General features: G+C 45.2%; 1 protein-coding gene across 1 annotated transcript in view; it reads right to left on the reverse strand.

The window, feature by feature from the left end:
* Nucleotides 1-644: 644 nt before the first annotated feature.
* LOC108800448 (polypeptide N-acetylgalactosaminyltransferase 12-like) overlaps nt 645-12,412 on the reverse strand; it is an 88,397-nt gene continuing 76,629 nt past the window's right edge. Inside the window, exons 8-10 of the mRNA XM_018572433.1 lie at nt 8,692-8,805; nt 5,004-5,159; nt 645-806 (exon numbers count right to left, since the gene is read on the reverse strand). Of these exons, the coding sequence (XP_018427935.1) occupies nt 687-806; nt 5,004-5,159; nt 8,692-8,805 (390 nt within the window). The 3' untranslated portion in view covers nt 645-686. The remainder of the gene's footprint in view (nt 807-5,003; nt 5,160-8,691; nt 8,806-12,412) is intronic.

A 12,412-nucleotide genomic window follows, 5' to 3' on the forward strand; every position in this document is an offset into this window, starting at 1 on the left:
TGCAACAAATATTAGTTGCCCAATTGTGATAAAAATGTCAGCAATGGCCGCCTTCACATTTAGTACAGGTTTCATTTAGCAGAACCAAATCTACTGACACACAGCATAGAGCAGCAACTTTACAAAGAACATGAGAATCGCTATACTTTTATAGGATTTGCAGCAAGTTTAGCAAGTGTGATTATTTTGCATTTAAATAATTGCATAGGATAAAAAAACACTTGTGAATCAACAGTTTTTGAAAAACTGTAAACATAATGCTTATGTTGTATTATAAAATTAAACAGAGGCTTGTCATAGTTACCTTCCACCTACAGAAATCAAGATCTATAATTTTTGTAAAAGGACAAATTAAACTTTTTGTTTAACCCACTATAATTTAGAGTTTAAGTGATTTGTTTTATTAGCTAACTTAAATAATTAAAGATGCCAAAGTTGCAATTTCTTCATATTTTCTATATGTGAAAAAAAAGAACCGTTTCTCATTTTCACTACACACCATCACCTTTAAAATCACGTCTTTATGACTGCATCTAGATTCTGGAAGTGTTTCCCCATCCATTACTCTAAACAAGAGACATTTCAAAAGGCAGTCTAATATAGCCCCTATTACATTCAAGACAAAAAAGTGACAGTGACATCACATAGCTGCCAAATGCTCTTCTTCCTGTTGAAGCTCCATTAGTTCAGTTTCTTTCTTGGAAAAACCATTTCTGTAGATCAATATCTAAACATGGCCTTAATACGGGCTCAGAATTTCCAGCTTGAACACACTTTTGGGTTTGTTGATGTAGCAAGGTACTATCCTGTAAAGAACCAGAACAAACATCATCTCAGGTCATTACCCATAAATACATTTTAAAAATTAGGGCCCTAGGTAATTTACAGCCACCTTAAAAAAAAATAAAAGGTGGTGGCAGTGGCCTGGTAATATGATCTAAGACTAAACTAACAATAAACCAGAAAGATGGACTCTCTCAGTCAGCAAATATAGCACCACATTATGTGCTTCTCTAGCTTCCCGCCTACTTTTTTTGAGCATGTAGACAACAGCTTTAGTGGGCCAACAACACCAAGTCTGGAATAGAGTCTTGTTTTAAGATCACAATATAAATCTATATATGTAAATAGTCAGAAGTCCTTTTGCAGAAAACCAGTTTGCGGAACAGCCATCACTCCAGTAGTAATTTTACAAAATACCACCGAACCAACGTGATGTTTCAAAAAGGCACAGAGAATCTGGTAAGGCATGAGAAGGCATATATTCCCTAAAACATCTTAGCGGACCTCAGTGAGCAAGGGAGGAAAATGTTAATTGAAAAATATGTTGCAGATCGTTTGGAATCCACATCCCTAGATTTTCGATAGCCTCATTAGCTACTTTGAAGGAGAAGTTATCTCACAGCCAACGTACTGTGGTACTCAAGGGCGGTGAGCAAGAGCAACCGTAAGAACCTCAGATTTCTGGAAATTGATCTTTAGATTAGAAAGAGCATTGTATTTCCAAAATTCTTGTAGTAGAACAGGTAAAGAGATCTCTGAGTTAGTCAGGGAAAACAGCATATCGTCCGCATAAGCAGAGACCTTATATTCCCTATTAGAGATAGTAACCCCTTCAATGTCTGGATTCTTCTGAATCGAACAAAGTAACCCCTTTTATGTCTGGATTATTCTGAATCGAACAAAGGAAGGGCTCCAAAGCAAGGATAAAGAAGTGGTGAAAAGGGGACAGCCCTGGTGTGTGCCGTTGGAAATTCCAAAGGATTCCTAGAGAACTCTGTTGACTTTAACCTGGGCCGTGGGAATGGAATAAATTTACCTGAACCACTGCAGCATTTGAGGACTAGGCCCATGTACCAGAGAATAGAGTAAAGGAAAGACCAACTCACCTGATCAAATGCCTTTCTGCATCTGTACTAATGAAAAGGCAAGGTGTAGAAGATGAAGAAGTCTGATGGATCAGGTTGAGAACTTTGATAATGTTATCCCTGGCTTGGCATCCGGGAGTGAATCCAATTGCACCAACGAAGAGATATAAAGGACAAGACGATTTGCCAAGATTTTAATGAATAGTTTGAGATCAACATTCAATACAAATTGGCCGATAATTCGAACAGAAAGAAGGGTGTTTCCCTTCCTTCAAGAGTACTGTGATGCAGGCCCACAAAGAGTTGTGAGACAATCTGGAACCAGTAGACAGGAAGTAATAAGCATTGAGATTCAAACTGTTTGTAATATGCCAAAGTAAGGCCATCTGGACCTGGGGATTTGCCTGTTTTGGCATGCTAAATGGCTTCTCCGAGTTCCTCCATAGACAAAGGAGCTTTCAGGGAATAAGAAAGTTCCCCACACAGTATGGACATACCGGCCGAAGAGAAGTACGAAAATAAATCAGTTTGGTTTTCCAAGGGCATGACCGAATCAGGAGTAGAAGGCAAATTATATTGTTTTGAATAAAACGATTCAAAAGGTATCTGCGATGTCTTTGGGAACAGCAGCCCTTGGATTTTGAGATACAGAGATCTGCAGAACATATGTTTGAAAGTGTTGTTCCCACAAGGCGACCACACTCGTCTCCGTGTTCATAGAATATACCACGATAACGAGCCAAAGAGGCACGAGCTCTAAAAGAATATAGAGATTGGCGTTTAAGGCTGACTGCAGTGAGCTCTGACCATACCGAGGGAGCCGGAGAATCTTATGGCGGTGCTCAAGGGTATGCAATTTCTGCAGAAGGAGAGAGAGCTGAGAGGACCTCTCCTTCTTTAGCCTAGAACCATGCTTAATTAAGATGCCCTTTCTATAAGGTTTATGGGCCTCCCATACTAACACAGGGTTGCTTCCAGGAGTAACATTAGCAGCAAAGAAAAAGTTGAGTTCACGTGCAACATCAGCCTTAACCAGTGGATCTTGCAGTAGGGACTCCTTAAAGGCACCAACACCATGATTTATGGCCTGGGTCCTTAGAAGAAACTTGAATAGAAACCGGTGCATGATTGGTCCAAGAGATATTTCCAATAGATGCCAAAGTCAGAAAGGGTAGGTCCCTATGTCTAATGAGAAAGTAGTCAATACGGGAGTAACTTTAATGCGGGTGAGAGTAAAACGTGTAATCTTTCGTTTACGGCTTAAACAGACACCAGGCGTCCACCAGTTGGAAAGACTGCAAAAGATGGTCAAAGTGTTTGTAAGACAAACGGGCGGTTCCCACATTACCCCCAGATAGGTCCATGTTTGGGTCCAAGACGAGGCTGAAGTCACCCCCAAGAATTAGGTACCCTTCTGAAAGGCGGGTTAGAACAGAATTTAGAAAATCCACCTGGCAAGAGTTAGGACCATTTACATTAGCTAAGGGAACTTTGGATCCACCTATGGAGCCTTTTACAAAAATGTAGCAACCCCCGGGATCTAACATTGAGTCAATAAAAGACCAGGGAACCAGACGAGAGAGCAAAATGGAAACTCCCTTTGATTTGGCAGCCGGATTCAATGACTGAGACAATGATAACCCAATGGAAAAAATGCATCTCTTAAAGAAGGGATCTGGTCGTAACAAAAATGGGTTTCTTTTGTTTGTTTTAAATGATTTTTATTGAAATTTTTTAGAAATACAAAGTGATACAGTAAAACTCGGTCGCCGGTTCAAGTCATAAACAGTGGAGTGCTAAACAATCGAAGTGCTAGCTAGGGCGACCGGGGAATAAAGAAAGCCAGATCAATTGCAGTGGTGTCCAGTTTGTCAGCGAGTTCTTCCATGGCACCTGGTATCCGGGATATCGAGAACCCATAGGGGAAAGATCCAGAGGTAGGTAGGGGGTTGTGTTGGTGGGGGGGAAGGCAGTTAGAAAATTAGTTTGTTGAATGAAAGCTACCTGCGTCTGTAGTCTTTTTAAGTCAGTAAGACGGATTTTCCTCTTTCAGGCATGTTAAGGCCTCTGGCATTTATTGATGAAACTTGTACATTATGAATAATCTGGGTGCCACCTCTGTAAACTGAAAGTTATTGGTATAGAAGGTAAAGGATAAAAGGGGGAAAGGAAGGACAGGATAAAAGGGGGAAAGGAAGGACAGGAGTAGGAGGGGGAAAAAACGGTAGGAAAAGATAAGAGGGAAGCAAAAGTAGGGGGGGGGAAAAAAGGGAAGAAAAGAGGAAAAGAATAGAAGTAAAAAAGGAAAAGTAAGAAAAAAAGCAATAAGAATTACTACGCGAGGAAAAAAACCTCTCAAAGAATCACCAGGATAAAAACACTCCCGAGGGTTCAAGACGTAATGGGGGAAGTATCCTGAAAAGTACATTAAAAAAATAGCTCCGGGCAACAACCTTGGTAAAATGAAAAGTAAAATGCAACACAGCAAACCTCTGAACCGTAATAATGGAAGAGGGCAGTGCAAACATAAGGAAGCCCCTGGATATTCAGTCAAATAGTAAAAGGGACACAGTGCTAGAAACTATGAATGGGGGAGGTAGCAGATAATAGAAAAACATCAGTGGAGCCCACCCGTACACCTTGGTTGGGTACATTTTATTTAAAGCTCCTTGTGTGAGTTCATGCAGCAGCTTTATGTACCTGTATTTTATTACTTATGTCAATTTTGCGAAAGGTCTGGAACATACTGTAACTCCCTCACTACCCACTGACTTACATTATATACTGGGTCCACACATCCACCCGGACAGTCCTGGTGTAGTCCTCTCTAGCTGGTGGTATTCTGCATTGCTGTATAATGTATTGCTGGAATTTTTAGTCCCTCCACAGCTTGGAGTCAGTGGCAGAACTACCAGGATTGAAGCATTTGCAGCTGGGCCGCGCCCCTGGTGCTCCACCACTGTCCTAAAATCATTAGTCTGTATTGTTTTAGAAAAACTGTCACACGACACTGAGGAAGTATCGGTACTCGTACTAAGTCTGTAAAAAATGGTGTTGGTGCATCCCTAGTTGATATAGTGTTATTTTTTGAGCTTGACACATGCTTTTTGTACACTTTGTCTGATGAGAACATACCTTTCTGAAAATAAACTTCTGGTTTTCAGGCACTTCTTTTGCATTTTCTCTGCATAAATACATTGTCAAGTGATCAGAGCCAGGATCTACTGCTGCACATCCCTCAGGCTGGCGAGTGTTGTATCGAATTTCATTGTACGAAGTGTATTCAAAGAACTGGAGAAAGACAACAAAAAATCCATGGTTACCCAGAAAACACTTTGCGTATCTTTTTTACAGTATATCGTTTTTGGTATGCTTAAACATTTTATTTTGCATAGTGGTACAGACAGTCAATGAAAAACATTTGTCTAAAAACTGCTATTTTATTATTGGTTCACAGTGTTAATAGAAAAGTATCCAAGTGCTTAAGATGGATAGAAAAAAGGGAAAATGTGCATGTATTGCAGAAATGTACTGCATGTTTTATTTTGCTACGGACATACCTTTTAAGTAAACATAGTTTTGTTCTGAATGTAATAAAGAAAATGTATTTAAAATAATTTCACATTCTATCAACCGTCTCCCAACCGGCTGTTGTAAAGATACGGCCGGCCGGGAGCTTCCTAGATCTGAGCGGGCGTATTTAAACATCCCGTCAGCCACTCCCACTCGTGCGCGAGCGGGAACAGAAAAAGTGCACTCTGCACAGCACATCTCTGGGTTGCGGTTGCTATGGATTGCGGTAGCCCGGCACCCTATGCACCCGATCTAGCTCAAGGGGATGGGTAGTGGGGTTGCCCAAGGGGGTGTTGAATATGCCCAGAACCGTGGCCTTAAGGTCGGGCGCGCCCAAGGCCTCAACTCCCACTCGTGCGCGAGCGGGAACCTGCCCAAATTTAAAAACAGGCAGCAATACTTTATATTACATTACTTCCGCATTCTTGTGTCACTCTTCAGCTTCAGAAGCTGGAGAGAAGCTGATGATCGCTTCTTTGGGGGTCCCTAGGTCTTGGAGACCCCTGATGTCTCCATAAAAAGAACATCCACTCCAGCTCCGTTTTCGCGGGCAGCAGGGCAAAGCAGCGGCGTATCATCCCCTCTTCCCGCGCCGATGCGGTGTCATCTCCCACCAGCGAGGAGTCTGAGTCCCCATGCGATATGACGGAAGAAAAGGGCGGGGAGGCGAATGGGAAGGGTTTGGAACAGGTAGAGGCAACGAGGAAGTAAGTTCATTTTAAAGAGGGCTATTCTTCCAAACCAGGTGTGATGAAGGTTCATCCACGAGAGATGAGTATCTTCAACGGAGCGTAGTAAGGGGGCATAGTTCGAAGAGTATAAGTCAGCGGGGTCTGCCGGGATGCGGACCCCCAGATAAGTCAGCTGATCTGATTTCAGAGTAAAAGGGAAAAAGAACACTTTAAACAGGCACATAAACGTATACCTCATGTGGAAAGAGGGAGGGGTCACGGGAGCAGGGGAAGGAAGGGTGGGGAAGGAGAAAAAGGGGGAAGAGGGAGGGATAGGTAAAAAGTGACAGGGGAGGGGAAAAGGGTGTTGATGCAAACCTGGGGCCACACCAGGATGGGATACCCATTATGAACATGGTAGAGCGCCAGCCATCCCGATTGGTATACAATGGTGATGCCTGGGCCTGGAGTCGGCATTAACAGGGAGAGGGACTCGCTCATGTCACACCGTCACATGTCACACATCTCACACCGGCTCGCTCATGTCTGGGGAGCAGAAGAAGAGGCGGCGTCCGGCCGCTCGCGGCGACGTTTTCTCTGGGACAAACCCGGCAGCCAAGATGGATCCTGTGGCAGGGGAGCCCAGTCAGGCAGTGTCGGGTCGGGCCATTCATCCAGAGACACCGACGGCAGATGAAGAGCACGCAGGAAGCCCGGCAGGTCAGCCGGAGAACGGAGGACGTGCGATTTGCCATTCTGGCGAGCCACCAGCTGGAAGGGGTATCCCCAACGATACGCTATGGATTTGTCCTGCAACATCAGGGTCAGGGGCCGGAGGGCTTTTCTTCCAGCCAGCGTCTTGCGGGAGAGGTCTGGAAAAAGCGCAATCTGTGCCCCATCGAAGTCCACCGGACCTCCATCCCGAGCCTTCGCCAAAATGGCCTCTCTCTGCTGGAAAAAGTGCACTCTGCACAGCACATCTCTGGGTTGCGGTTGCTATGGATTGCGGTAGCCCGGCACCCTATGCACCCGATCTAGCTCAAGGGGATGGGTAGTGGGGTTGCCCAAGAGGGTGTTGAATATGCCCAGAACCGTGGCCTTAAGGTCGGGCGCGCCCAAGGCCTCAGGAATGCCGCGTAGCCTTATATTATTGCGGCGCTGGCGGTCTTCTTGGTCGTCCAGCTGCAGGCAGAGATGATGTACGAGGTTATGTTGCTTGCTAACCTCCTCCTGCAGCTGGTGGACCGACAGGGACACAGCACTGGTCTGGGACTCTACCTCCTCCAGGCGTTGATTGAAGCCGGCCAGGCCCTCCCGGAGCTCCGTCATGCCCTGGCGGTGTGAGGCCTCAAGGCGGGAGAACATCCACTCCAGCTCCGTTTTCGCGGGCAGCAGGGCAAAGCAGCGGCGTATCATCCCCTCTTCCCGCGCCGATGCGGTGTCATCTCCCACCAGCGAGGAGTCTGAGTCCCCATGCGATATGTGTGGGCGCGGGGAGGAGGCCTCGGAGTCGAGCGGGTCCCCGATGTCGCGGTCATGCCGCGGCGACAGCTCCCGTAGGCCTGAAAAAGGCCCCGATCGTCGGCCGAGCAGCGGGGGTGGACTTATTTGCAGGGGTCTGGGCACCCTTCTTGCCCGTCCTTCCCATCGTGGGGGTCGTAGGAGTGATGGCTTTAGATCCAGCAGGTCGTTCCTGGGTAAGCCGCCGCAGCGCTCTCTACAAGCGTCCATCCACGGCCATGAGCAAGCCACGCCCCCCGAGGGGCTATAATTTCAATACAAAATAGTAAACTAAATTTGAGATTGTAGTCCATCCCTGGGAGTGAGCTTGCAGCGGTGGCTACTTTACAACACACACTGAGACCATGGGGAAGGAAAGTAGCCACCCTCCAGAGGAAGGACAGTGTCTGCAGGAATTCAGAGATGATTTGAGGATGTACAGCTGAGTGATACACAAATAAGATATAGTTTTGTTCATAGTTGGGGTACTTGAATGCATCTTTAAAATGTAACTCCTACGTTTAGTGTCACTTTAACTTAATTGACTTGGTCATATTTCTAACATGCAGTCAAACGTGATACTCCACAAACCCCTAGCCAGTTCAGGTATTACATGTGTTTTGGCTCAAGCAAACCTTGGGCAACTAATAAAGCCCTTGATTAGTTTCATCAGGTGTGCTTGAAACAATAACTGTTTTGCATATGTGTGCTTTGCTGGCTGCAGAAGTCATTAAACGTTGCATTTTCAGTTGAATTTGGAGAGAACCACTTGAAACATCCATTATGTTGATTTATTTCAATTGTTTTTGGTTTGATTTGTTCATTGCAAACAACTGAAAGTTTGTAAATGTTGCCAATGAACTGATTTGCAATGGGGGTTGAATAATTTTGATTACAACTGTAAATATTTATTTGTAAAACAGATTTTATTGTACAGTATATACTGTATAATAATAAATGTTGTAAAATATATAAATACAAATAACTAACAGATAAAGTTTAAAACACCCCTAGTCAGAGCTTGATAAACAACAATTATACATCTATATAATATGTTTAGCATAAACACAGCAGATTACCTGATTTTGTCCCATACCATGACATGGGTATAAAATAATTTTCTGTCCAGTGACTTCATTCTCACTAGGTGGATTGTAGTCAAAGCAGTGGTTGGCCATCCCTTTACTTTTAAGCTGCAAAAGAAAAGTCAGATAATGTTTACAATTCACAGTTTACCTAAAGATATGGTGACTAAAAAGGCTGCAAAAGTCTGAATTCACCTGGCACTATAGCTATTTAGGTAAAGGTCCTTTCTTAATAGGAATAGTTACAGTACATGAAAAACTGAAATCTTATCTAAAACAAAAAGAAAAAAAAAAAAAAAGGGAAAAAGAAAAAAAAAATGTTACATAGTATTTGGGTTTGAATAAAGACATACGTCCATCAAGTCCAACCCATATTGGTCCACGCATCATCTCATTCGATTGTAGTAGGGTATGTTAAATCCCCTGGTCAGATTTTTATTTTATTTTTTTGCCCATTTGTGTTCCATTATTGGGGAGAATTACAGGGCTATTCACAAAAGGGTGAAGAGTTTGGAGAAGGCAGGTGAAGTGAACAATCTATGACAACATAGCTGAACTGAAAAGTGAGCTGAATTGGAGAATTTTTCAAAATCAGCTATTTTGTCCTAGATTGGTCACTTCTCCTGCCTTCTCCAAACTCTTTTGTAATTAGCCCTGTTAATGTCACTATCCTGCAAACACAATAGAGAGTAAGAGGAATTCTCTCCCAAACTTTTCCAGCTGTACAAAAAAACTGTTCCTGTTGGAAGCTTTCCCCTCTATTCCTAGTCTAGGAAAACTCAAAATGTTGGATTTCCCATCAATTTAGGGGTGCAGTACCTTTATAAAACATTCTTGTATTAGTCAATTTGTCAGACCATTATTCAATGTAATCAATGTATATGTAAAAATATGTTAATGCAATTATTATAAAAAAAATTACAACTTTAATAAGGGGCTATCAATGTTCACAATATCTGCTGTGACATCATTAGGTGTAGTCTTATTTTAGAGAGACTTAACCAGTTGACATCCGCGGTGTTAAACCCCCTTCCCATCCAGGCCATTTTTCAGTATTCAGCGCTGCGGTACTTTAACTGACATTTATTCCGTCATGCAGCGCTGTACTGAAATGAATTTTATACCCTTTTTTGGGGACAGATAGAGCACACAAAAATCCATCTACATGCGTTTTTCATGTGTCTTCTTTAAAGACTGTGGGGCCAAAAATACACTGTGTAGAATCAAAAGAAGCACCAGCACTTTTCCACAAATCATATTGTATCATGTTGCATTGATGTGAACAGGTACCATTAAGAATAATGTAATAGGCATTGTTGTGCAGTGCAGCACGACAGAAGACACAGGACAAATCGCACTAGCGTGAACAGGGCCTAAGCCCTCGTTCACACCTCTGTGATGCATCATCGCAAGGGTGCTGCTTAGTGAGCGGTGGGCAGCCCACTGTAGACTGCCTACTACAGCTAATCACACTTTAAGAAATAATGACACTACAGCACACCTAACATTGCAACATTTAAGACGGGATCATATTTGGCATCGCATCACATAGATGTGAACAGGGCCTAACTCTGCAGCTAAAGCATGTTGCCATCAATGTTTAAAATAACAGAATATTTCTCATGAGACATTAACCATCTGTAAAACGAAAATAAATCCAGCCAAGTTTCTCATTTGGCATCTGTGTACAAAAAGGATAGAAAAACTGTTACGGTTCAGGGTGCATGGGCCGTGGCGGTGAAAGCCTTTCCATCTGACGGGTAGGACGGGGGCGGGCCCTCCCAGGGGTTCCGTTTCGGTTATGTGAAGGGGCAGAACCTCGTGGAGACCGGGATCGTCGTGGGGGCAACACTGTATCCAGGGAAGGCTGCCCGGCCCTTTGTGGAAGCAGCCAGTTGGGCACCTCAAAGGGAGCGAGCTCCAGGAAATGGAACAGGTCCGGTAGAGCATCTGGGGACCGCGGGAGGAAGGTTCTTTCCGATTTCCGTATAATCAGGTGAAAGGGGTATCCCCAACGGTAGGATGCACCGACCGCTCTGATAGCGTCCAGCAAAGGTTTCAACACACGTCTCATTTGCAGGGTATGTCTGGATAAATCCGGATAAAGGTGGATGGAGGCTCCGTCAAACTCAATGGAGCCTTTGCGCCAGGCCTGACGCATGATTTCTTCCTTGAGGTTGTAGTGATGAATGCGACAGACAACATCTCTAGGCCGCTCAGCATTCTGTGTTCTAGGACCCAGGGATCTGTGAGCCCGGTCAAGCTCTATGGCAGTATCAGGGGGGCGATCCAAGAACAGATTAAAGATGCCGTGTATGGTGTTCTTCAGGTCAGTCGCATGGGTGGATTCAGGAATCCCTCTAACGCGGATATTATTGCGCCTGCCTCGATTATCCTGGTCATCTACTCCTAGCATCAAAGCTGTCATCTGATGATTAGCGGAGGATTGGCCTTCCTCTAACTGCGTGATCTTGCGAGTCAGCTCTACCTGGGAACGTTCAAGTCCCACAACTTTGGAGGAGACAGAGGCGATCTCTTCCTTAACTTCAGTGATCGCTTGCTTATAGGCAGTTTCAATACGGAATGTAAACGCCTCAAAATCAGATTTAGTGGGCACCATGGCTGCTAGGTCTGCTTTAGTAGGGAGAGAGCATAGCACAGCCCTGAGATCGGCAGTAGTCATGTGGAATTGATCATGCTGCACGGGGTGCCAGTTTCCAGGGGGGCATAGGGAGCCCAGCTGTGGATCCGATTGCCAGGAGTCTGAGGAGTCCCCCTCCACCTGTGGAAGCGGGGGGGAGGACCAGTCCATCTGTCCCTGAGGCAATGGTGGCTTAGGGGGGCACGTATTGCTGGGTGGGCGAGGTGGCAAGGGGGAGAATGCCTGGTCTGTAGCCCTGTGATCCCCTGAGTCCCGCCGGGTCTCTGATCTGTGTGGCCGGGGAGAGCTCATTAAGTGCTGTAGCAGCGGTGGGGCCGTGGGCTGTGGCAGGACGGGCTTGCATGACAATCCAGCAGCGGTGACATGGCGGCCTGGCTCCCTCCTAACTGATCAGCCAGCGCCTCCGGGGACATGGCTCCAGGGAATAGCGAGGATGTGGGCTCACCTTGGACCCGGCGGTCTAGTCGGTTCTGCCGCTCTGATGTCCCCGGTCCCGCCGCCAATGCCACGTCACGTCCCGGCGACCGCGCCGTAGGAGAGTCCGGGGATGCGGTGTTGGAGGTAGGCCGCATGTCTGTGGGGGTGTCCGGACGCACGAAGAGCTTCTTAAAAGCTGTCTTCGGCGTGGACCGTTGTCCCTTCTGTTTGCCCTTCTTCGACATGGGTGGATTGAAAGGTGGGGGATGATGGAAAGAGTAAGGTAAATGGTGAGTCGGGCCCAGAGCTTCAGGGTCTCACTCCTCACGCGTCCATGGCTTGGCCATGCCCCCAAAAATCCAGCCAAGTTAAACCCAGCAAACTTACATAGTTACATAGTATTTGAGGTTGAATAAAGACATTAGTCCATCAAGTCCAACCTATTACGATCTCATTCTAGGAGTACCTGTACCCCTGTATATTGCGGTCCCTTAAGAAATCGTCCAAAAGTTTCTTGAACAATTCCACATTCTTTGCTGAAATCACCGCCTGTGGCAGTGAGTTCCAGACCCTAACTGATCTTACTGTGAAGAACCCCCTTCGCCCCTTGTGCTGGAATTTTTTTTCCACCAATTT

This window comes from Nanorana parkeri, unplaced genomic scaffold (genome assembly GCF_000935625.1).
Source record: "Nanorana parkeri isolate BGI_ZX_2015 unplaced genomic scaffold, ASM93562v1 scaffold2030, whole genome shotgun sequence".
Classification (NCBI taxonomy): domain Eukaryota; kingdom Metazoa; phylum Chordata; class Amphibia; order Anura; family Dicroglossidae; genus Nanorana; species Nanorana parkeri.